Source organism: Curcuma longa, chromosome 14, assembly GCF_044706935.1.
Source record: "Curcuma longa cultivar G26 ecotype Majalengka, Jawa Barat chromosome 14, ITB_CL_G26_1.1, whole genome shotgun sequence".
Classification (NCBI taxonomy): domain Eukaryota; kingdom Viridiplantae; phylum Streptophyta; class Magnoliopsida; order Zingiberales; family Zingiberaceae; genus Curcuma; species Curcuma longa.
Window position 1 is genome coordinate 11,229,668 of NC_133874.1, and position 23,788 is coordinate 11,253,455.

Sequence of the window (23,788 nt, forward strand, 5' to 3'; positions counted from 1 at the left end):
TGTTATATTTATTACTTGTTACTTGTTACTCTTAATTTTAATTAAATTGAATTTGAAATTGCAATATGTTTATATTTAGAGGTAAACAAGTGGTAGTTAATGACAAGACACTTTAAGGGTGTAAAAGTACTGTATGTTGCATGGGCACAATAGAAAACATACCACTTTAAAAATAGACCTAGCCTTCAACACGGAATGATATTTTAAACTTTAACACAGATAAATCATTCTTGTTTTCCTCAGTATTCTCACCAAAAAAAATTACTACCACTTGTCTACACAGCACCAAGATTCTACCACTTACATGGATGGCTCCTGCTACTGTGTGCATAATTGTCCCACTACTATGCTACTTTACATCTTAATTAGCACTACTTGACTGTTTTTTCAACTGAAACTGCCTCCACGTTGTGCTGATTCTGTGACTTCCTATATGTCCATCTCTTGTACTCAAACTGCTAGCCCTCGTGTGTATCCATGTCAACAATCATATCAGGGTAACTACCTAATAATTTAAGTTGGTTCACATATTAAACTTATCAAAGCAATTGAATCTATCAAAAATTAAATATATCAAAAGCATATCCATTTTCAGAACAAAAGTTGAATAGCAAATGGAAAGCATTCTTGGAGACTAGAAAGAGATGAACTTAAGAATTATTATTTAATTATCTAAAAAATGAAAATGCACATACGGAATGAAAGCTCTTAGAAAATCAAACCAAATAACCAACTAATATGAAGTAATATACTATTAGACGAATTGTTAAACCACAGACGAACAAAAAAGCAAAACTATTAATGTTCCAAGTAGAAGATACCTCAAAAACAGATATACGAGCTATATGAGGTCCATCCCTTTCCAGCGGAACCTTTTTTTCCTAGAATGGATATAAGAACAAAAGAAAATATGAGATACCATGACCTGCATTTTAATTTTAAAAAATAATAATAATAAATGGTTACTTTTGAAATTAACAAAAGGAAAATGTTCCAGAATCACAAAATTTTACAATGAAGAAATGCAAACTTCTATCGGGGAGAAATCATTGTTTAGGTTATAAATAATTGCTATCTTGATTTTTTTATTTATTTTTATTTTCTTAAATTTCTATAATAACTTTTTCCTAATTTTTGGGTAAGATCGTCATCTGTATAAAAAAATTATTAATACAATGGTATTGGAAAAAATGATGATAGATATTTTTAAATTTTATTTCCAATTTCGGTTTATTCTTTTACTTAGAAAAAAAAAGAGAACTAAAAAGTAGAAAATGAAAATTTTCTACAAATCAGAAGACAACTATATAAGGTTACAAAAAGACTATGATAGAGGAAAAAGAAGTGCAATCTTCAAATTTTATTTTGAATCATGTATGAAACAATATTTGACACCATGAAACAAAGTCCTTAATCTAAATAAGCCCAATCCTTCAGTAGAAATAGCAACAAGAAAATAATCACCATCCATCGTATCACATAATAAATTGGCATTTCTCACAATTTTTCATTAAAATATTAAATAACAAACTGGAATGAAAGGTTAAAAAAGTGTGCATTTTATTTATGATTCTCTTTTCCATGGTTAGCATTACAGTAACAAGGATTGATACACAATCCAATTTCTGCCACCTGACAAAAAAATGCTCTCTACTCTCTCTAGATTGTAAAACAATTCTCAAAGGTCCTGCATTCAGGAAACTAAAGATTTATGCAGTAAAAGATATTATCCAAACAAGATATTTACATATGGAATGTGTATGAAAATGATATATTGCAGAGTGGGTACTGAATTCTTTTGATTTCTAGAAGATATGCTAAGGAGATTAGGCATATCTTCATGCATGATCGCACAAGATATCTAATTCATTTTAACAAATGAATAAAAATGAAAACATCAACATACACTATTTTGAACATCAAGGGAATATCTGGTCAAAATAATGATGGTGAGAACAAAATAATGCATCAATACACTCACTGATTTCCAGATGGGCTTCTCAGTGCTGCAGCATTGTATTTGTAGGCATAGAGTGAAACCATTTAGAAAAGCAAAAAGGCTAAGGTTAGTATAGGTAATGAACGGAACAAGGGAAAAAATCTACATTAACAAATATGAATCATGCAAAGTAACTCTGAAGTTGGTACAAGGAGCTAAGCATATTAACACTCCTATGATCTGAACGCCACACTGACACCAAGATAGGTAGAGTTATTCTAGTATCAAGGAAGTAACAGTGATTGATTGTTAAATTGAACTATGGTAATGTCACCAGACCTAACATTTTTATTTTCTATGAATGTAACAACTAAATTTCTCAAGTTTTTGCATCATTAATGATTAGGAGGCAAATGTACAGATTCTTGGGTACCTTAGGAATTCTCTAAGATAGCTTCTCCTATGTTGTGATCTATAGAACATCTTTAGATTACAGGAAACATAGATGTACAACAGAAAGGTTCTCCCATGGATAGGTGATCCACAGTAGACTATTGTGTTCTCATGAGAGACAGTATGATTTGTGGGAAGAGCAACAAATCAAATCGTCATGGTCAAGTCAAGTAGACAATAAAAACATGGATATGGCTCTCACGAAACATGAGCTTATCTGGCTCAAACATCTGTTAACTAAGTTGGCTAAAATCTCTACCTAGTCAAAAAAGGAATATCGTGATAATCAAATTGCTAGAGTCATTGCTTTTAGTCAAGACTTTCATGAGAGAAGATATGGAATGTAGAAATCTGCCATTAGGCCGGACACAAAGATGGAGGTGATGATGAGGTCTATCTTGCAAGAGGGCAAATGTCAGGGGCACCAAAGTGGTTTTGCCAAGGTTTAAAATTTCAATCTGTGTCAAAATTTCAATTTCAGTACCATATCGTGTCATGCTAATAATGTTTCGATACTTTTTTAAATATAAAATATACGTTTGGTTTGATGTTTTTCTGTTTTCATTTTCTATTTTCTTGGAAGATGTTGTTTGTTTTATATTTTCTAATTTTATTTTCTGGAAAATGAAAAGTCATTTTCTAGGAAAATAGAAAATGATTATATATTATTTTCTACTTAGAAAATGGAAACAATGGAAAATACAAAAACGCGGGATGGAAAATGAGAAAACGCGGGCCTTATTAATCTGCAATTTTTTTTCTCCCCCGACACAACTCTTTCTTCCTTCCGATCTTCCGCCACTATTCTCCCCCCGACACAACTCTTTCTTCCTTCCGATCTTCCGCCGCTATTCTCCCCCGACACAACTCTTTCTTCCTTCCCCATCGCGATCTTCCGCCGCGTGCTCCTCCTCCTCTCCTCTTCCTCCTCCGTCACGGCATCTGCCACCGACCCCTGCGGTGCTCTTCCGTGCGTACTGCTCTTCCGCCGCGTGCTCCTCCTCTACTCTTCCTCCTCCGTCGCAACATCTTCCTCCTCCGCCCAGCAGACAACGGTCAGTTCTCCTCTGCCATCTGATTCCATGTTTGTGAGTATTTTCTAGGGTTTGGTTGTTCGATGGTCCAATTGTTTGATCCCAAAATTCATCCGTAGATGTTTTTTTTTAATTTTGTTTATCTATGTTAATCAAATCTCTATTAATGGTGCTCCTGATCATGAGAGGCAGCTCATTCTCTCTTCAATTTTTCTGAGTTTTTTCCACTTACTCCTTTCCTTCTTCAATCTACACCTATACCACGGAGAAAATAGAGTGTTTATCAAACGGCGCCAATACCATAGGGAAACTTATTTTAGGTTCATAAGGCAACATTTGGGGCTGACCACCTGTGGCACCCCCATAAGAACAAATAGTTTTTATTTGAGCTATATTCATTCGGCTAGAAATCCTTTTCTAATTGAAAATATTTTTGTTAGTTTCAGCATTCAGTGTTTGTACGGTTCAGGACTTCAGATATACTGTATCATATATTCGAATTTCCTTTTTTTAAATTTTATAAGTGAACGTTGAATCATAATTTAGAAGATTTCTTGAAGATCAACTAGGCCCTCATCCAGATTTTTAAAGAGTTTCATATGCTTGGATTTGTTTAAAATTTAAATGTTCAAATTATAACATGAGGTTGGATAAGTTTCAACAAGTGGAAGAAGGTAATCATGAAGCAAATACAAGAAGTTACGAACATGGTGGGCGATACTGAAGAGGACAACTTTGTTATCGTCAACAACTTTGCTTTTGGTGTAGTGGCATGCTACATACCAGTTCACAGAGATGGGGTGTGCGTTCATTGCATAGTTTTAAATTTTAATGCATTGCATTTTTGCCACAAAATTAGATAACTTGAATACTTGTTGTTAATTGAGTGTGTTATAATGCATAAAATGGGACATATTTTTCTCCTCAGATCAGATGTATATATTTTTCTCTGTGTGCTTGAGTTTTGTGCTATATGAGAGCTAACAATGTATATATTTTTCTCTGTGTGCTTGAGTTTTGTGCGATATAGGAGCTAACAATCAAAATAGTAATACGTGCAATATTCCTAAAGAATTATTTTATTTATAAATAAAAATTTATTTTATTTATAATTTTTCATATTAACAAACCAAACGTATTTTCCAATTTTCTTTTCTAGAAAATAGAAAACAGTATATCATACCAAACACATTTTCTGTTTTCTAAAAACTAGATCAGAAAATAGAAAAACAGAAATAGAAAATGAAAAATAAAAAATAGAAAAAAATTTCCAAACCAAACGCCCCCTTATTTTTCTATTTTTCCTAACAATCCATCTCCTACATGTTTAAAGAGGTACTCAATCTTTGCTTACCAAAGTGAAAAAATTAACTAGAAAGGGAAAGGGGAGGGAAAGGAATTACTTGTAAAAAATTTTTTAAAAAAAGAAAGAGAAGAAAAAAATTTCAAAAAATAACATGTGTTGGTGGTCAACCTTGTGGCCAAGCAAGGACACCACAAGGTCGCAACATCCTTGTGACCTTGCGTAGGTCTTTGCGAGGTCACCATGGCCTAACAACCTCACGAAGGCCTCTGCAAGGTAGTCGCGACCTTGCGACCTCACGAAGGCTTCTATAAGGCTACAGCAATCTCGTGACCTCATGGAGATCTTCGCAAGGCTATTGCACTAGTGTTGGTATCGGTCAGCAAGCAAAACGGTAAATTCTATCAGGATGATCACTACGGCTCCGTGATTTCATGGGTCTAGCAAAGCCCCTCTAATGCTTAAGTTGTAAAATGTATTGAATGATAAAAGAAATGAAAATAAGAGAGCGGGAAGCCCCTTGGCAAATATCCAACATCCTGCCTCTCCTTGACAAATCAACATATATTCGTATTCATAGTTGTAAATTGAGAGAAACTAGTGGTGGTCAATAACTACATGAGCAAAGAGTTCAGACTAAAGAGCTTGAGCTAGAGAGCTCAAGTTGGAGAGCTTAGGCTAGGGAGGCTCAGACTAGAGAGCTCGGGATAGAAAGCTTAAAATGACTCAGCTCAAGAGGTTGGCCTCTTAATGCTAGCATGGAGTGAGACCACGTTGGTATGACCTAGTGACTTGGGATGAGGTAACTACCAAGGGTATCACTCCTTTAAGTTGAGTCAAGGAGCCAAGGTGTACAAGAGTCGATTAAGGTATTCAAAGTGCTCGAAGGGAAGAGCTTGAGGAGTTCATATTGAAGAGCTCGAGGAGCTCAGCTCAGAGTGGAGAGCTTGGAAAAGTGAGCATAGAGTGAAGAGCTAAGTTGAGCTCAGAGTGAAGAACTACTTAGAGTGAAGAGGTGAACTGAGCTCGGAGTGAAAAGTTGAATTAATCTCAAAGCAAAGAGCTAAATTGAGCTAGAAGCGAGGGTTGAATTGAGCTCAGAGCGAATGGTTGAACTGAACTTGAAGCGAAGGGTTGGACTAAACTCGGAGCCAAGGGTTGAACTGAACTCGGAGTGAAGAGTTGAACAGAGCCATGGGAGAAAACCAAAAGTCAACCCCTACCTTGGACAAACATCTAATGCTGAGGGGGAGCATGATCGTGAGACCTTGGGCAAACCTCTAAGGTTAGGGAGAAAACTAAAAGTCAACCCTACCCTGGGCGAACCTCTGAGGACTGGGAGAAAATCAAAGTCGACCCCAACCTTGGGCAAACCTTTGAGGTGAAAGGGAAAGATCAAAGTCGACCTCAACCTTGGGCAAACCTTTGAGGTGAAAGGGAAAGCTCAATCCTAAGACCTTAAGCAAAGTTGCACAAACCTTTACAGTAAAGGGGAGCTCAATCCCAAGACCTTGAACGAAAAGAATCAAAAATCGACACATACCTTGGACAAACCTTTGAGGCAAAGAAACAAAGCTCGATCTTAAGATCTTGGATGTGTTGGTGCAAGGAGCACTAAGTCTAACCCTAGAGTTTCGATGTTTGACAATACACCTAGATCTGGTCGGTTTGATCAAGGGTTGATCCAAACAGGACCTAATGTTTGGATGTAAGTGAAGTTTAGTCAGGTCAGTTTGACCAGAAAAATAGCAAGAATTCCTAGTTGAGAATAGGCAAGGAAAAGTCCTAATTGAGGCTAGGCAGGGAAAGTCCTAGTTAGAGATAAGACAGGAAAAGTCCTAGTTGGAAGTTAGGTATAGTAAGTCCTAATTGGAGAATAGACAAAGGAAGTCCTGATCTGGAGGATTAGGCAAGGAAGTCCTAGTTGGAGACTAGGCAGTCCTAGTTGGAGGCTAGGAGAAGTCCTAATCTGGAGCATTAGACAGGGAAAAGTCCTAACTGGAAGTTAGGCAAGGGAAAATCCAAACTGGATGTTTGGCAGGTGAGAAGTCTTCCTATAGAAGTAACTAGTCCTAACTAGAGGTTAGGCAAGGGAAAGTCCAAACTGGATGTTTGGCAGGTGAGAAGTCTACTTATGGAAGTGACTAGTCCTAACGGAAAATTAGGCACAGGTAAGCCAGTAGGTTAGACCTACAGGGTAAGCCAGTAAGTTAGACTTACAGGATAAGCCTTAGGTAAGCCTAATAGGTCAGATGGACTACAGATAGGCTTAAGGTGTTTACGTGTTTGTATGCTTATCTTGTAGGAACCAAGAGCTGGAAGCAAAACGAAGGAAGCATAAGAGGAACACACAAATCATGCCGAGGGTCAACTCAGGTCAAACCCGAATTGACTGGATCCGGGCACTTGAACGATCCAGGCGCCCCTATGTGTTCCAGGCGCCCAGATCAAGAAAAATCAGCCCGGATAAAGTCTAAGGAGATCGGATACGATCGGATCTTATCCAGGTGCCTGGATAAGAATGTAGGCGCACGGAAGACTCTATATAAGGAGGCTAAACGTGCACCACAGAGAATAACTTCTCTACGCCTCATTCACCATCCTGCGGTGCTGCTGAACGCGAACAGAGCCAGGCTCGTGCAACCGGAGAAGTTCAAGTAGGAGTGCGCGACACTCAGGACTTCCGAATCGGCTTCGACACGATTGTTTAGTGTATTTTTTTCTTTCAGTCTTATGTTTATATTTCATTATTATTGATTAGACTGTAAGACGAGTTTTTCCACCTCCGGACAAACGTCCGAAAAGGAGACCACTAGTGAACGGGCATCTCCCGTAAATAGGCCTTGGACGTACTAACCCTGGGGGGTTAGAAACCAAGTAAAATCCACGAGTCCTTGTCTATTGATTTAATTTCACTGCTAGTTTCTGTGATAGAATGAACGAAAACAACGAACGCGCTATTCACCCCCCTCAGCGCACCCCAACAATCCTACAAGATGAACCTCTGAAATTTAGGAGAGAATCAAAATTCGACAACTACCTTAGATGAACCTCTAGGTAAAGCCATCAATTTAGGTTAGGTCTGTTGGGTTGGCCCTCCCTCCCCGTCAAACAATTTATGTGGGTTGGATTGGTATTTTATCAACCCATTTTAAGATGGATCCAAGTGAGTTGGCACGCCTAGGCTTGCAACCCGTAGGGGTCAGCCCGTGGTGAGTTTGGGCTGACCCACGAGTTAAGAAATTATTTTTTTCTTCTAAAATTTAAAATAAAAGTGGAAAATTTTATTGGGTTCCTGAGCTTAACCCACCTAATCCGCAACCAAATTTAAAATTTTTAATATTTTTTATATATTTTTTATTTTTTGATGGACTCATGGGCTTAACTCACCTAATCTGCAACTCAAATATAAAATTTTTAATCTTTTATATATATTTTTTTATTTTTTTGGTAGGCCCGTGAGTTGGTCCACCTAACTCGCAACCCACCTTGAGTTGAGTTGGAGATTTCCTAGCCCATTAAGATAGTGAACCGGCCCACCCCACCCCGTCATATGATAGGTTTTTAATGGGTTGGCCCATTTGACCGCACTACCTCTAGGAAAAAGGGGGAGAGCTCGATCCCAAGGTCGTAAGCTAACCTCTGAGGATCGAAAGAGAGCCCTAGTCTTGGTATTTTTTATGGCTAAGTGAAAGAGCTTGATCCTAGGATCTCGATAGACCTGAGGTCTGGGAGAGTTGAGAGTGAACTCAATCTCAAGGCCTTAATGGACTTAAAATCAATCCTAAGGCCTCGAGGAACCTCAGGTCTAGCTTGGGAGAGCTAAGAAAGAGCTCGAATCTAAGATATTAGCATACCTAAGGCCTAAGAGAGCTTGATCTCAGGCTTTGAGAAAGAGCTCGATCCCAATACTTTCATAGATTTGAGGTTTAGGAAAGCTTAGGAGAGCTGAGCAAGAGTTTGATCTCAAGACCTTAGCAAACCTAAGGTCTAAAAGAGCCAAGGAAGAGCTCAATCCCAAGACATTAGTGAACCTATAATATAGAAGAGCGGAGAAAGAGCTCAATCCCAAGACCTTAGCGAACTTAAAGTTGAGAACGGAGGAAGAGCTCGATTCCAAAACTTGGCAGATTTAAGGTCTTAGGAGAGCCAAGGATAGCTGTTAAAATATTGAGTTGTACTGATCAACATGGGCAAAATTTCCCATTCAGCCCAACCACCAACGTGGCACTGACACCGGCAAAAGCATCGGGTGGAGTTGCAAAACCTCATGTAGCAGCCTCATTTGGCCGCCAAGAAAGGCAACGAGGCCTCAGAAGAGGCCACCACGAGGGTGTTGTGAGGCTACTATGAGGGTGTTGCGAGGCTCTACGATCGTGTAAGCTTTACAGGAGACCTCACGACATGTAAGATTCATGTGAGGCAACCACGAGGTCTCACAACGATAGGCCACTATTATATTTTTTTCCCTTTTTCTATTTGTATTTTTTTTCTTTATTTTTTTATGTTTATTTCTTTTCTTTTTTATCTAAGGCTTTAAGGAAAAGCTTGATCCCAAGACTTTGATGGACCTGAGGTTTGGGAGCAAGGAAGAGTTTGATCACAAGACCTTGGCATACCTAAGGTTTGGGAGAGGTAAGGAAAAGTTCGATCCCTAGACCTTGAAGGACCTAAGGTCAAGGTTTAAAATCTCGATCCGTGTCAAGATTTCAGTCCCGGACCCGAACGATACAGTTTCGATCGTATCATACTGATATAGTTTCAGTATTTTTTAAATTTTAAATATAAATGTATATTAATTTTATTAATAGCTGATTATTAAATATGGTTTATATGATGAGATGTTGAATTTATATTTCAATATTTTCTCATACGATAAGGCTTTTTAAATTGTTAAAAATTATTTTTAAAAATAATTTTTAAAATTAAAATTATAAATCATTTGAAAGGTTAAAAATAATTATAAAATTATTTGAAAATCTTAAATTATTTTTTTGAATGTATTTGTAAATTTTTAATTTTAAAAAAATTTATTTGAAATGTTTAAGAATTATATTTTCTTTAAATTTTTAGATAATTTTAAATTTATATTTAATTTCAAAATTATTTTAAAAAATTAAATTATTTTATAAAATATTTATTAATTTTAAAATTTTTAAAATTATTTTGATTATTTTATAATTATTAATAATAGTTTGTTTTTTAAAAAATACATATTTAAAAATAAAAAATTAACTAAACTAAAATAAATTGCGACTATAATAACCTGTGGAGGTCGTCGCGGCATCACGACCCTTGTGGAAGATTTTAAGAATATATAAAATTTTATTAGAATTTTAAATAAATTTTTATATATTTTAATGGGATAATTTGATTAGAATTTTGAAAATATGTTTGATTATTTATTTTGATTAGGAGTTGATTGGATTCATTAAAAAATAATATGATTAAGAGATAAATAAAAAATTATTAGAATTTAAATAAAATAAATAAATAAATAGATAATTTTATTAGAGTTTAATTATTAATTGAGTTAATCAATTTCAATTTTAATTAAAAAACTCATTTTTTTCCCTCGACATGCATGCTACCTTGGCACAGAGTCACGCGATCCCACAATACCTCTGGCGCAGCTCCAGGGTCGCGACGAGGCCGTCAGGGTTGCACGACTCCTCCAGCGAAGCCTCCAGGGTCGCGCTACCCCTTCGGTGTAGCTGCGAGGTCTCACGACCCTTTCAATGCGGTCACGGGGCTCACGACCCCTCCGGCACGATCATCGGGATCGCACGACCACTCCGGTGTGGTCGCCGAGATCGCGCAACCCCTCCGCACAATGTTGGGCCTGGTGTCGGGTCGTGTCGATGTCGATTAGTGGGCGGAACGAAATGTTTCGTCTGTTTCGACCGACTGGGCACGAAATTTCAAAGCCTGCCTGAGGTTAAAGAGAACTAAGGAAGAGCTCGATCCCAAGACATTAGTAGACCTAAGATATAGAAGAGCGAAGAAAGAGCTTGATCCCAAGACCTTAACAAACTTTAAGTTAAGAGTGAAGGAAGAGCTCAATTCCAAGACTTAGCAGATTTAAGGTTTAGGAGAGACAAAGATAGCATTTAAAATATTGAGTCGTACTGGTCGACGCAGATAAATTTTACCATTCAACCTGATAACCGACTTGGCACCGACACCAGCACGAGCATCAGATGGAGCTGTGAAGCCTCACGCAACAGCCTCACCTAACCACCAAACCTCGCGCGAGGCCACCATGAGCCTCACACGAGACCACCACGAGGGTGTCGCGAGGCCCCACAACCATGCGAGCTTTTACACAAGATCTCATGGTGTGCAAGCTCCATGTGAGGCTACCACGAGGCTCTATGGCCACGCAAGGCCTCGCAACAATAGGCTGCTATTATATGTTGTCCTTTTTTATTTCTCTTTTTTCTTTATTTTTTAATGTTTATTTCTTTTCCTTTTTTATTTTTTTAACCGTTAATTCTCCCTCTTAATTCTTTCTTCTTTCCCCTCTATTAATTTCTTTTCCTCAAACACATAGAAAAAAAGCTTTTTAAGAATGTTGGTTCTGTTTCTCTATTAATTTCTTTACCTCCTCCACCTTTCACATGGGCAAACACAAAAGTTAAGAGAGAAAAAAATATCTCCTTAAGCATAGAGGGAAAACTAAGCTATTAAGGATGGAGGAGACAAAATACTAGAAAAGATAAAAATTAAAATAAAATATAATATAATTCTTAAATACTACAACGATTGAACTAAGTTATTTTACATATAAATTTAATTTAATTTTAAACTGATTAAAATAAATTAAATTTAAACTTACCTGATCCTAATTACCATGTCTAGACTTCAGTTAACTGTAAATCTACTTTTACTCAATCATAATTTTTAAATATTAATTTAATTTATCTTAATTAATTATGTAATCTTTAAAAAATATTTAAAATATTAAATTTTTAAATAAGATAAAATATGGTATTTATCTTTTATATCTCCTAACCTTCGTGATGTCAATAGAGATCAAAAATTATTAGTCATCATTCCTTTATCCTTTTACTGTACAATAGAAAATTTAGCTAACACTTTTACATATTCTCAAAATAAAAAATTACATTAATCCATGAATAATTTAAAGTTTTCAAATAAATATAACATAGTCAATACTTAAAATCATTAAAATATATCTAAAGATGTCAAAATCAAAAATCAATCTTCATGATCATTATAAATGCAAGGTCTCGAACTTGATGCCTCTATAATAAAATTTAAAATTAAAGATCAATCTTCATTACCATTGTAAATGCAAGTTCTTAGACTTGATACTATTACAATAAATTTTAAACTGAAGATCAATCTTCATTACCATTATAAATGCGAGTTATTGGGCTTGATGTCTTTGCAATAAAATTATAATTAAAACTATTTAATTATATGCAATAATAATAACAATATAGATTTTAAATTTATACAATTAACAATTATTGTAAAAGATTCAATAAGCATCAAATATCTTACGAGATAATATCAAAACTTGAATTCAACCTTTAACACCTCAAATATAACCTAATAGTAAGCATTTATAGCAATTAAATATTAATAAAAATATTTTTTAAATTAATCTTTTATATTTAAAAGGTTTATCATTCCGGACATAAATCAAAACTCAAAGATAGCTCAAAATTTTAAACCTTGGTCCAAGAAGAATTTGATCCCATGACCCTAACAGACCTGAGATTAGCTAGGAAGAGCTCGATCTTAAGACATTACCGAACCTAAGGTCTAGGGCAATTAAGGAAGAGCTTAATCCCAAGACCTTAGCAGACCTGAGATCTAGGAGTGTTGCCCAACCTTGGAGAACCTCTAAGGTGATAGGAGAGAGCTCGATCTTGAGATCTTAGGTGAAGCTATGAGGTCTAAGAGAGAATAGAAAGTCAAACCCCTACCTTGGACAAAGCTTTGAGGTGAAGGAGAGAGTTCAATCCTAAGGCCTTGGATGAACCTATAAGGTCTAGGAGAGAACTGAATGTCAATACTAGTCGTGCGATCCTTTGAGGCTAAGGGTAAGAGCTTGATCCTCGAATCTCGACGGACCTGAGGTTTAAGAGAGCAGAGGAAAAGAGTTGGGTCCCAATGTCTTAGCAAACTTGAAGTCTGGAGAGCTAAGGAAGAGCTCGATCCAATGGCATTGTGAACCTAAGATCTGGAAGATATGAGGAAAAGCTCAATCCTAAGACCTTAACAGGCCTGAATTTTAAGAAAACTAAGGAAGAGCTCGATCTCAAGACCTTGGCATACCTAAGGTCTAAGAGAGATGAGAAAGAACTTGATCTCATGCCTTGACCGACCTCAGGTCTAAGAGAGGAAGAGATTAATACCCAAGACCTTGGAGGACCGAAGATAGGAGAGTTAAGGAAGAGCTTGGTCCCAAGGCCTTGGCGGATTTAAGGTGTGGAAGAGTGCAATCCCAAGACCTTGGCAAACCTGAAGTCTCAGAGAGTGGAGAAAGAGCTCAATCCCAAGACTTGACGTACTTGAGGTTTAGGAGAGCCAAGGAAGAGCTCAATTTCAAGACCTTAGCGGACTTAAGGTCTAGGAGAGCTAGGGAAGAGGTTGATCTCAACACCCTGGCGGACCTGAGGTCTGGGAGAGTTGAGGAAGAGCTAGATCCCATGACCTTAGCGAACCTGAGGTCTACAAGAGCTGCCTGCCTAAGCAAGCCTCTGAGGCGGAGAGAAAGAGCTCGATCTCGAGATCAAGCAAACCTCTGAAGTCTAAGAGAGAACTAAAAGTCGCCCCTTGCCTTAAGCGAACCTCTAAGGCGAAGGTGGAGAGCTCAATCCTGAGGCCTTAGGAAAACTTATGAGGTCTGGAAGGGAACTAAAATTCGAACCTAGTCTTAGCGACCTTCTAAGGCTAAGGGGAAGAGTTTGATCCTCAAATCTTGCAAACCTTAGATTTGGGAAATCTAAGGGAGAGCTTGGCTTTAAGGCCTTAACGAACTTAGGTCTAGGAGAGCAAAAGGAAGAGCTCGATCCCAAAGCTTGATGATCCTAAGGTCTGGGAGAGTTGAGGAAGTAATCAAACCTAAAACTTGCAGGATCGGTGGGGCGCACTAGAGGGAGGTGAATAGCGCGTGCTTCATTCTTTCATTTTTCGTTCGTTCATTCTATCAAAGATACTTGCAACGGAATTAGTAAAATAACAGAGAACTCACGGATTTTCTTGGCTCTTAACTCCTAGGATTAGTACGTCTAAAGCCTATGTACGGGAGGCGTCCGTCCACTAGTGGTCTCCTTTTTCGAACCTTGTTCGGAGGTAGAAAAATTCATCTTACAGTCCAAATGAAAATAGTAATTAAAACTCAAAGTAAGACGTGAAAAGAAATAAACCAAACAACTTGTCGTAGCCGATCCAGAAGTCCTGAGCATCGCGCACTCCTCCTGGAACTTCTCCGGTTGCACGAGCCTAGCCTCGTTCGCATTCAACAGTACTAGTAGATGAAGAGAAAGGCGTAGAGAAGTTGTGTCCTGGTGTTTCACCCTATGGCCCCTTATATAGCCCCTTCCGATCACCTGGATTCTTATCCGAGCGCCTAGATAAGATTAATCCAATCACTTCTCGATCTTATCTGGGCTGATTCTTTTGGCTCGGGGCGCCTAGAAGCCTTTAGGGTGCCTAGAAATTATTAGGGTGTCTGGATTCAGTCAACTCGTGTTTAACCTGAGTTGACCCTAAATTTGGTTCGACTGCTTCTATGTGTTCCTCTTATGCTTCTTTCGTCTTGCTTCCAGCTCTTGATGTTGGGATGTATACCAGAATCCTAGCTATCTTGTTATCAGTTCCTTATAGATTACAAACAGTGTTCACAACCAAGATGAATTGGACAAACCATTGGATTGGTTGTAGTGTAATTTGGTCTTAGTCTGTCTTGACTATAGAATTACACTAGTACACTCAGTGTGTATTGAGCAGGACCATCTGAGGATTGTTCGATTTATACTGACTATATAATCGAACTAAACCTCTGTTGCTATGAATGTACATGCTCTTAATCCCTATATAATAACAAGCACATGTACTTAGTATATACTTCCTTGATTCATCAAAGGGTGAGATTTAGAGCGATAGATCAAAAGGCCCGATGAGTTGGGAAGTAGTATTATGTACATGGTGTGTTGTTGATTATAGAAGGAAACTGTGTCCTATAATCTAGGCTGATGATGTCCCCTTGAGGAGCTCATAAAGGATTATCATGTAAACCCTGCAGGTGGACTCAGATCCGCATGATAACAAAGGATGAGTGGTACTACTCTCGGAATCAGAAGTTAATTAAATTCGAGTTGTCAGTAACTCATTTAATTAACGGACATACGATATCTTAAACACAGGGAGATTAATGTACTTATAGTAAGAAGGAGCCCATACTATAATATGGGATTGGTGCGGTAGTGCAATAATAACTCTCTAGTGGAATGAGTTATTATTGATGGGCTTGAAGTTGGGTGTTCAGGGAGAACACAGGAAGCCCAAGTCCATCAGGAGGCCAAAACCAATTTCTCCTCTAGGTCCCTGCTGTAGCCTCTGGATAAAACCTCGTATCCACCTAAGAAAATTATATGAAATTTCGGATAGGAAATTTTAAGAATTTCTGAAATTATTTTTCCGGAGAAAAATTCTGTTAAGAAATTCTGATTAAAATTTTCGTTACGAAATTATTAATTTTCTTCCGCAGAGAAAATTAATTATGATTTTTCTAATCAAATCTGGATGAGATTTGATTTGATTAGAATCATAATTTTATTTCTTCCGCAGACAAAATTAATTATGATTTTTCTAATCAAATCTGGATGAGATTTGATTTGATTAGAATCATAATTTTATCTCTTCCGCAGACAAAATTGGTTATGATTTTTCTAATCAAATCTGGATAAGAAGATTTGATTTGATTATAATCATACCAAATTTTGTGAGATGGCTAAGCTATAAAAGAGGAGGCTTGCAAAGGGAAAATCACAACTTCTTAGCGAATTTTTCTCCCCTCCTTGTGCTAGGGCCGGCCACATACCTTCCCTCCTTGTGAAGGGTCGGCTTCCCTCCTCCTCTTCTATTCTTATTCTCTTTAGGGCCGGCGGCTCCTAGGAGTTCTTCTTCCCTTACTCCCCTAGGGCCGGCTCCTCTTCTCCTCTTCTAGCTCTTCTAGGGCCGGCGCCCTTGGTCCTATTTTCCCCTTAGGGCCGGCGGCCAAGGAGAAGGAAGAAGGAGAAGCAAAAGAGAAAGAAAGGAAGGGTTGGTTCATTGCTTGCTTGCCATCGGAGTAAAGAGACTTGGTGGAATCATCTCGAAGGATCGTTGCCCACACAACGTTCGAGAAGAGGAGAGGAATACAGCAGAAGATCGAGAGGTCTTCAACTCCTTCTAGACATCCCGTAAAGAAGAGGTATAATTTAATGTTTCCGCTATAATTAAATTATTCCTTTTATCTCGGATCCTGTAAACCAAACACAAGAGCCCAATGATCTAAATGCGTTGATCAAACCTTGGTTTGATTAACTATGAGGGCAACTTGAAATCGTTTTTGGAAAATTTTTGTTCTGCAAGAATTCACCGGAACGGTTTTTCAAGACTTTCCCGACCTTACTAGACTTCACTCACATCCAAACATTAGGTCCTGTTTGAATCAACCCTTGGTCAAATTGACCAGACCTAGATGTATTGTGAACATCGAAACTCTAGGGTCAGACCTAGTACTCATTGCACCAACAAGACCTTTAGCAAAGGTCTGGGATGTTAGGGCTCTCATCCCCTTTGTATTTAAGCAGTAAAGGGTTTTGATGAAATTGGCAAAGTGTTTAAGTTAGACTTATGGTTATCTAACCTATGTGTTAAGTTGTATAGGGTGTACCAAGTATACAGATTACCTTGGCGTGGCCAAGGATAATGAAGTGGCTTGAGGTCTATGCGATCGGAGAAGGATGGTGCATCTAAGGAGTCGCACAAGAAGGAGCATCGGAGCATGGCAAGTCAAGAAGGAGATCTACATAAACAGAGGTATGAAGAATGACTAAACAGTAGCTAAGGGCTCAAAGCATCCAAGCGATGCAATTTGATAATAGAAAATCTTAAGACTTAGAAAAACTCTATGAGAGATGGGAGCGGAGTGTTTTGTATATAAGGATAAATAGCAACTTAGGCAACTCAACCTTAGAATTTATCGAAGTTAGAAGTTTAGTCCACTGGTGTTAATATCCAATCAATTGGTGGTTGAGAAAATCAAACCCCATGTGCATAAGGAGTTTTGTGATTTAATTGGTTGTCAACTAGTATATAGGAACCAGTTGACTAGATGAGCAAGGATTAGTTGACTAATAATCAACTAATGAGTAAAAATCAACTGACTAATAGTTCAGACATAAACAAATGAATAAAAAGTTTTTCAAGTGACTGGCTCAGTCAACTGAGGTTCATTTAAAGCAAACAAAATTAACTAGCATAATTAATTGAATTTTGTTTAAAGTGCATAAGAGGTTTTAGAGTCGACTAAGGCAATCGACTAAGCGTTGATCAGCCGACTGCTGGTAAGATCAATTGATTGTTATTACAATGGCAAATTTAAATTGAGCCAAAGGTGGAAGTTTCAACAACATGATTTGGATAAGATCTTAGGGTGGAAGTTTCATTCCTTGGCATTTATAGCTATAGATTGAGAGAAACCTTGCGAAGATCATGGTCATGGTCTTAGAGAAATTATCCAACTGTCTCAACCATTATTCTTAGTCATTAATTATAATATCCTCTATTAATGGGGGTCATTCTGTCGTTATTGGTCGTTATCTCTATAAATGGTGAACATGGGTCATTTCTACTAGTGACTTCTACTTGCACAGGTGGTGGAGAGAGAACTCGAACTAGAAATCTCAGCCTAAAGAGCTTGGAATGGAGAGCTTGAATTGAGGAGCTTGAACCAAAGAGCTTGGACTAGAGAGCTCGGAGTGGAGAGCTCAAACTAGTGGCTCAGACTAGAGAGCTCGAACTAGAGAGCTTAGACTAGAAAGCTCGGATTAAAGAGCTCAGACTATAGAGCATAAACTAGAGATCTCGGGCTAGAGAGCTCAAGCTAGAAAGCTCAAACTAGAGAATTCAGACTGGGAGCTTAAAATGGAAAGCTCGGACTAGGAGGCTTGGACTGTAGAGCTCAAATTGAAGAGCTCGAGCTAAAGAGCTCAAATTGGAAAGCTAGAGCTCAAGCTAAAGAGCTTAAATTGGAGAGCTGGAGAGCTGGAGAGTTGGAGAGTTGGAGAGCTTGAGTTGAGAGTTCAAATTAGAGCTCGAGTTAGAAAGTTTGGAATGACTCAACTCACGAGGTCGGCCTCTTAATGCCAACATGGAGTGAGAACACAGACATGGTCAACTAACTTGAGGTGAGCTAACTTCCAATGGTATCAATACACATAGAGATAGGTAATTTTGTGGAAGAGGAAGTGTTTCAAGATACTTACATCATCTCTTAGCTCTGATGATAACTTAGCAAATTTGTTAGCTAAATCCTAAAGAGGTCCTAGAATTGAATCAATTTATAACAAGATGGGATTTATACTATGTTTGAACAAGATGAAGGAGAAGTGCTGAGGACGATATATTGTAAATTTATAAAGGTGTAACTGCAATAAGAATCTATATTAATTGAACGAGAAACTACCTAAGTTTTCTTAAGCTAAAATAATTTCTCAAAAGGTAATTGTAGAGGTTATGAGAGAACAAACAGTTTGTAGAAAGAAGGACTTTCTTGTTTCTAACAAGTGTTGGGTAAGGATTTGTTTAGCAAACAGTTTTCTTTCTGAGTGCCGTGAGAAACATTTAGGGAGGTTTTTAGCATGATAGGACTTCAGCAAATATCAAAGGATTTTCTATTCAATAGTATGTAAGGAAATACAGTTTTCTTTGAAGTGATTGTTGATGTCACATATGTCGGCACAGGAGCATAAGAGAAGAGCAACGCAAGCCATCAGATATTAATGAGGATGACTGGGATACAGCACAAGCAAGAACAGTTACCTTCTTTACAGGGAGATACAGGGAAGCAAAGTCAGCATTTACCTTCTTTGTATTCATACCAGGGGTGATCTTTCGATAGTATTATTAGAACAAGTGGTGCTGGCTGTGGACTCAACCCCCAACACTAGAAATTTTAACATCTATACAGTCAAACAAGTTTCATTTTCTACCTAACCTAAGAAAAGCATAAAATTAACATTACTTTTATAGAAAGCAGCTGATGATCACTATAGAAAAGCGAGATTTAAATTTTGGAAACTCGATTGATTTGGTGAAGGACATATAAGATGTCCAACTCAACTGATCCGAGATCTCTGTGCGGTACGTCCGCTCTCCCAACGAGAAGCAAGCCATCCACCGGTCCTTGAACTGCATCTCCGCCTGAGAGATGATGCGCCATCTACTATCATCATTGAAGTCCGCTCGAAAGACCTCGTTCATAGAGCAAAAGCGTGGAGGTTAGAATTCACTTACACTGATGATCTCGATCCGAGCGATCCCTGCAAAATCGTCGGCGGAGATGTTCTTAAGGAACGGAGGGTCAGAACCGTGGCTGGGGCGGTCGGACCTGAATCGACGACGGAATCGGGAGAGCCGAGAGGGACGGTGGCGGGCGTCGTCATCGCCGGAGGTGACAACGCGGGAGCTGCCGTGCCCCATTTTCAACGGGGCGGCGACAAACGGGTGCTGAAGTGGAGAGGGATAAGTCGGATTTAGAAGCAAAACTCAGTCATTTGACGAGATGGCGGGGATAACGACGCTTACAGCTCCACGAGGACGGAAACTGTAAACCATGCTCTGCCTTTCGTTTATCTCATCCGCGGATATTCTATTTCATTCTGAATCTGGTCCCCAATCATACATGTCTGATAAAGATCGAACATTGGATGACTGTTAATAGCAGCCCTAAATTGGGCCTAGACTTGGTGTTGAAGGGCCCAGCATCGCTATCAAATGCGCAACCACAGTGAATGTTGTTTTCGTATGAAAATTGAAATCACATAGCTTTTTTACATATTTTAATTTTTTTTCCTTTCTAATTTTTTTTAAAAAGCAAAACTTAATTAAATAAATATTTAATTAAATCGAGGAGAGCAAAAGTTTTCATATAAAAGTATTTATAATTAATACGAGTTTAAAATATTTTAAGTATAAAAAAGAAAATTCTTATTGAAACTTTTTTATAAAAATAATTTGATAAAATAGTAAAAGAAAAATAAATTTTAACTATGTTTTACTTTTTAAAAACAAAAAAATTTATATTTTTACAATATGATGATCTTGAATTTATTAAGAATTTGAAATGAAACTATATTTGTACTCTTTGGACAAGTCAAAAGTTCAAATATATTTCTTTTTCATCCTACTTATCAGTGTAAGAAGGTTGTAGGTGTTTTGTAGAATAATGCAAGGTATCCAGGTGTATTTTGGAAAACAACTTAATGATCTAACTTATTTCAAATTCTTAACTTATCTCGAATTCTCAAAAACTCAAGTAAACTTTCATTTCTATCATTTTACTATAAGATTTTCAAAGTGTTTTTATTTTTTTTTTACAAATTAAGACACCGTAATATATTTAAGTGTTGTAAAAGTAAAATATAATTTTTATTGTTGATGCAATCTCATAGTGATCAAGTCCATAATTTGATGCGGTTGATAAAGGTTTAAAATTAAAATTGTTTTAACTAACAATTCTCTTAATAGTGATATTTAGGTGTAATAGAAAAGTTCAATTTCAATGGGGATTGACTGAACTCCGAGTGGATAAGACTAACTAGACATTAATTGATAAGAGACTAAATAGGTGTTCGCAAATAAAATCTTGATAGATTAATGTAGATCAGATATTAAACAAACAAAGAAAGACCTTGAGGTACTGAAACCTCTGGTAGAGATTAAATCGATTGATTAAGGATAATTAGATATCAAGTATTGAAAAAGTCCCCAAGAGATAAAATCTTAGTAGGCATGATATAAGAAAGGGACTTGTATCTTGAGCGAGGGTAGCTTTCTCATTTGTAATGGCTTGACCAAAAGCAAAGTCAATATAGTAGTTGATTAATAGTTGTTCACAATCGACTGTCAACTGACAATAATTAATAGTTGATTGAAAAATTAAATTTCAATTATGATAGTTAAAACTGTTGGATTTTTTGAGCAGTAAAAACCGCTTTTTACGTTGCAGAAACCCCAGAAACCCGACCACGGATCCGTGCGAAGAACAAAAAAATTTACTTGTACATATTTAGAACTACTCTTACATCTACATGTTAAGAGTTTACCCTTGCGGCGTGCCCTTCGCGTATCCCGCTCGTCCTTTTGATCACCGGATCTCAAGGGTGTCAAGTGTACACCCCTCTACACGTATCCACACGGACAATAGACGGAGAAGAAAACCTCTTGAGTGTGCTAGCACCCACTTGAGGTTTCGGCCAAGAGAGGAGAGGGAGAGGAGAAGGAGCCAAGGAAGAAGAAGCCTTGAATGGGATTGAATGAGAAAATCAATTTTTTCATTCCACCTCTAAAGTGACCGGCCACATCAAAGCACAAGGGGGTTACACAACCTCCTTTAATGCCATGAGTTACAACCTCTTGGTAACTCCCATGAGGTGGCATGCTTGATGATGTGGAGCACCATCATTGGCCAACACTTATGCCACATCAACTTGAAGTCATTTGGTCAAGTCAAACTTGACCATGAGATGACATAAAGTCAAGTCAAACTTGACCATGATGTGGCATAAAGTCAAGTCAAACTTGACCATGTGGTATAAAGTCATGTCAAACTTGACCATAAGTCTTCCTTTTCAAGTCAAGTCAAACTTGACCTCCTATCTTCCAAGGTTGATCACATCAACTTAATTAGTCTAATTTGGATTACACTTAATCCAATTTGGTTCATCACATGAACTTAATCCTCTTGGTTCATCATATGAACCTAATCTCCATCTAATTGCCCTTTGTGTGTGACCCTATAGGTTCTTGTAACGTTGACAATGCTTCTAAACCAATTTAGAAACATAAACAATGAGCGGTATCTAGCAACACATCATTGTTACCCAAGTTACAAGAATGTTGAGATCCAACATCACCATAGTGACTACTAATTGTAACTCTCACAATATGTGACCATATCCTTCTATCCTTGATATCAAGATTGATCAACTGAGGCATAGACTGTGTTATCCTCTAATCAATCTATGTCTTGAACATGACCGAGTAGACTTACTCTAATCAAATGAGCTCAACATCTCATATTGACTTATTTGGGCATGGTCATGCACTTAGTGGTCTCACTAATAGTCATACTAATATCAAGAACTATGATATCACTCCCGTCATATAGGAGGGATAGATCTCATCTACATCACTCACATCCCTCCACATAATTTGTTACACACCCAGTAATGGACAAACCATCAAAGTGGTTGTAGTGTAATTTGGTCTTAGTTTGTCTTGACTATAGAATTACACTAGTACACTTAGTGTGTATTGAGCTGGACCATCTGAGGATTGTTGCTGATGAGATGTAGATCATATAACAAACAGTATTTCTAACCTTATTTTAACGCTCATCTACTTGTAATTCATTGTATATGCTACACTTTGTCACACTTTATTCTTTTATAATTGCATATTTCTACTCTTTTGCTTGGAGATCTTCTTTTTGAATATTTTGCTTAACAGGATGTGATTTAAAGCCAAAATGATGCATTGTTGATGGTGGAGTAAATAGTGGAGAAACAAGAAGAAATGGCAAACAGAAGAAAGGAGTAAAGAAGAAATAAAGAACACGACCGTGCCTCACATACCCACGGCCTAGACACGGCCGTGTCCCTCCAACAGAGCGGCGACAGCAAGAGTCGTGCCTATCAGGCACGGCTGTGCCCACTTCTTCAGCCTGATCCCGCTTGGGCCGTGCCAAAAGCCACGGCCGTGCCTCATTTCTAGAGAAGCACCAGTTACTAGCTGTGCCCAAAAGGCACGGCCGTGCCTCCAAACAAAGTCGCGACCTTGTGAGACCGTGCCTGACAACAGAGCAGCGGCTGCACATGGCCGTGCCTCCTAGGCACGGCCGTGTGACGGAAAGTACACGGGCGTATCTACCTAGCAATCTGGACAGTTCTGTTGACTTAAAGTAAAATGGGCATAACTTTCAACTCCGATTGAACCACAGGCCGTGCCACCCCTCAAAATGGAGTTAACTTCAAGATCTACAACTTTTTTTCAGGGTGTATAGAATGATGACTGCTCTAGGCCGTGCTAAATGGCACGGTCGTGCCTCCTGACTGCGGCCGCGCTGGGTGCTCTACCTAAACTGCACACCAAACTTCGAACCAACGTAACTTTCGGCTCAGATGGAGTTATGGCCACCACCTAAATTGAAGATAATTCAATGCTCTACAACTTTGGTTCAGGGTCCAATTGAAGAAAACTGAGTTTACTATGTGAAAAATCCATTGAGGCGGAGCCTTGTAAATCAGGGACAATCTGGGCAGTTTTGGGTGAGTATAAAAGGTGGAAACAAACCCAATCTTGGGTTATCTTGGGTCATTCTCCTTGATCTTGGCTTGGCGGTGGTGCCTCCCCCTCTCTAGGAGAGGCCCTAAACGCTCCATCCTTCGCCGGTCCACCTCGCCATTCATCTCCACCAATCCATCCTACACCAGAGCAAGAAGATCTTCAACAGGATGCTCACGCTTCAAAGATATGTCTTCCCCTCTTTGGTGGATGATGTTTATTATGCATACTTGTTGTAATCTTCTTGTAATGGAGTAGATCCTTGAGTTTAGGATGTAGGATGAACATCTATGTAATGATGGTGATGTATGAACTAGTTTATGTCATTTTCCCTATTCAATGGGATGTTTACATTTGTTTCATGTATCATGTGCCTTGAATGTGTTTGATGAAATGTTTGTGTGAGCACATATGCATGATTATGAGGGGTAGATTACTTTGTAGGGAGATCCTAGGATCGTATACCCG

General features: G+C 38.0%; 1 protein-coding gene across 1 annotated transcript in view; it reads right to left on the reverse strand.

Moving 5' to 3' along the window:
• Window positions 1-19,594, reverse strand: part of LOC141844995 (phosphatidylserine decarboxylase proenzyme 2-like) — a 76,691-nt gene extending 57,097 nt beyond the window's left edge. Inside the window, exons 1-4 of the mRNA XM_074732991.1 lie at window positions 19,271-19,594; window positions 19,098-19,177; window positions 1,982-2,006; window positions 822-881 (exon numbers count right to left, since the gene is read on the reverse strand). Coding sequence (XP_074589092.1) covers window positions 822-881; window positions 1,982-2,006; window positions 19,098-19,177; window positions 19,271-19,456 — 351 coding nt within the window. The 5' untranslated portion in view covers window positions 19,457-19,594. The remainder of the gene's footprint in view (window positions 1-821; window positions 882-1,981; window positions 2,007-19,097; window positions 19,178-19,270) is intronic.
• Between the last annotated feature and the right edge of the window lie 4,194 nt (window positions 19,595-23,788).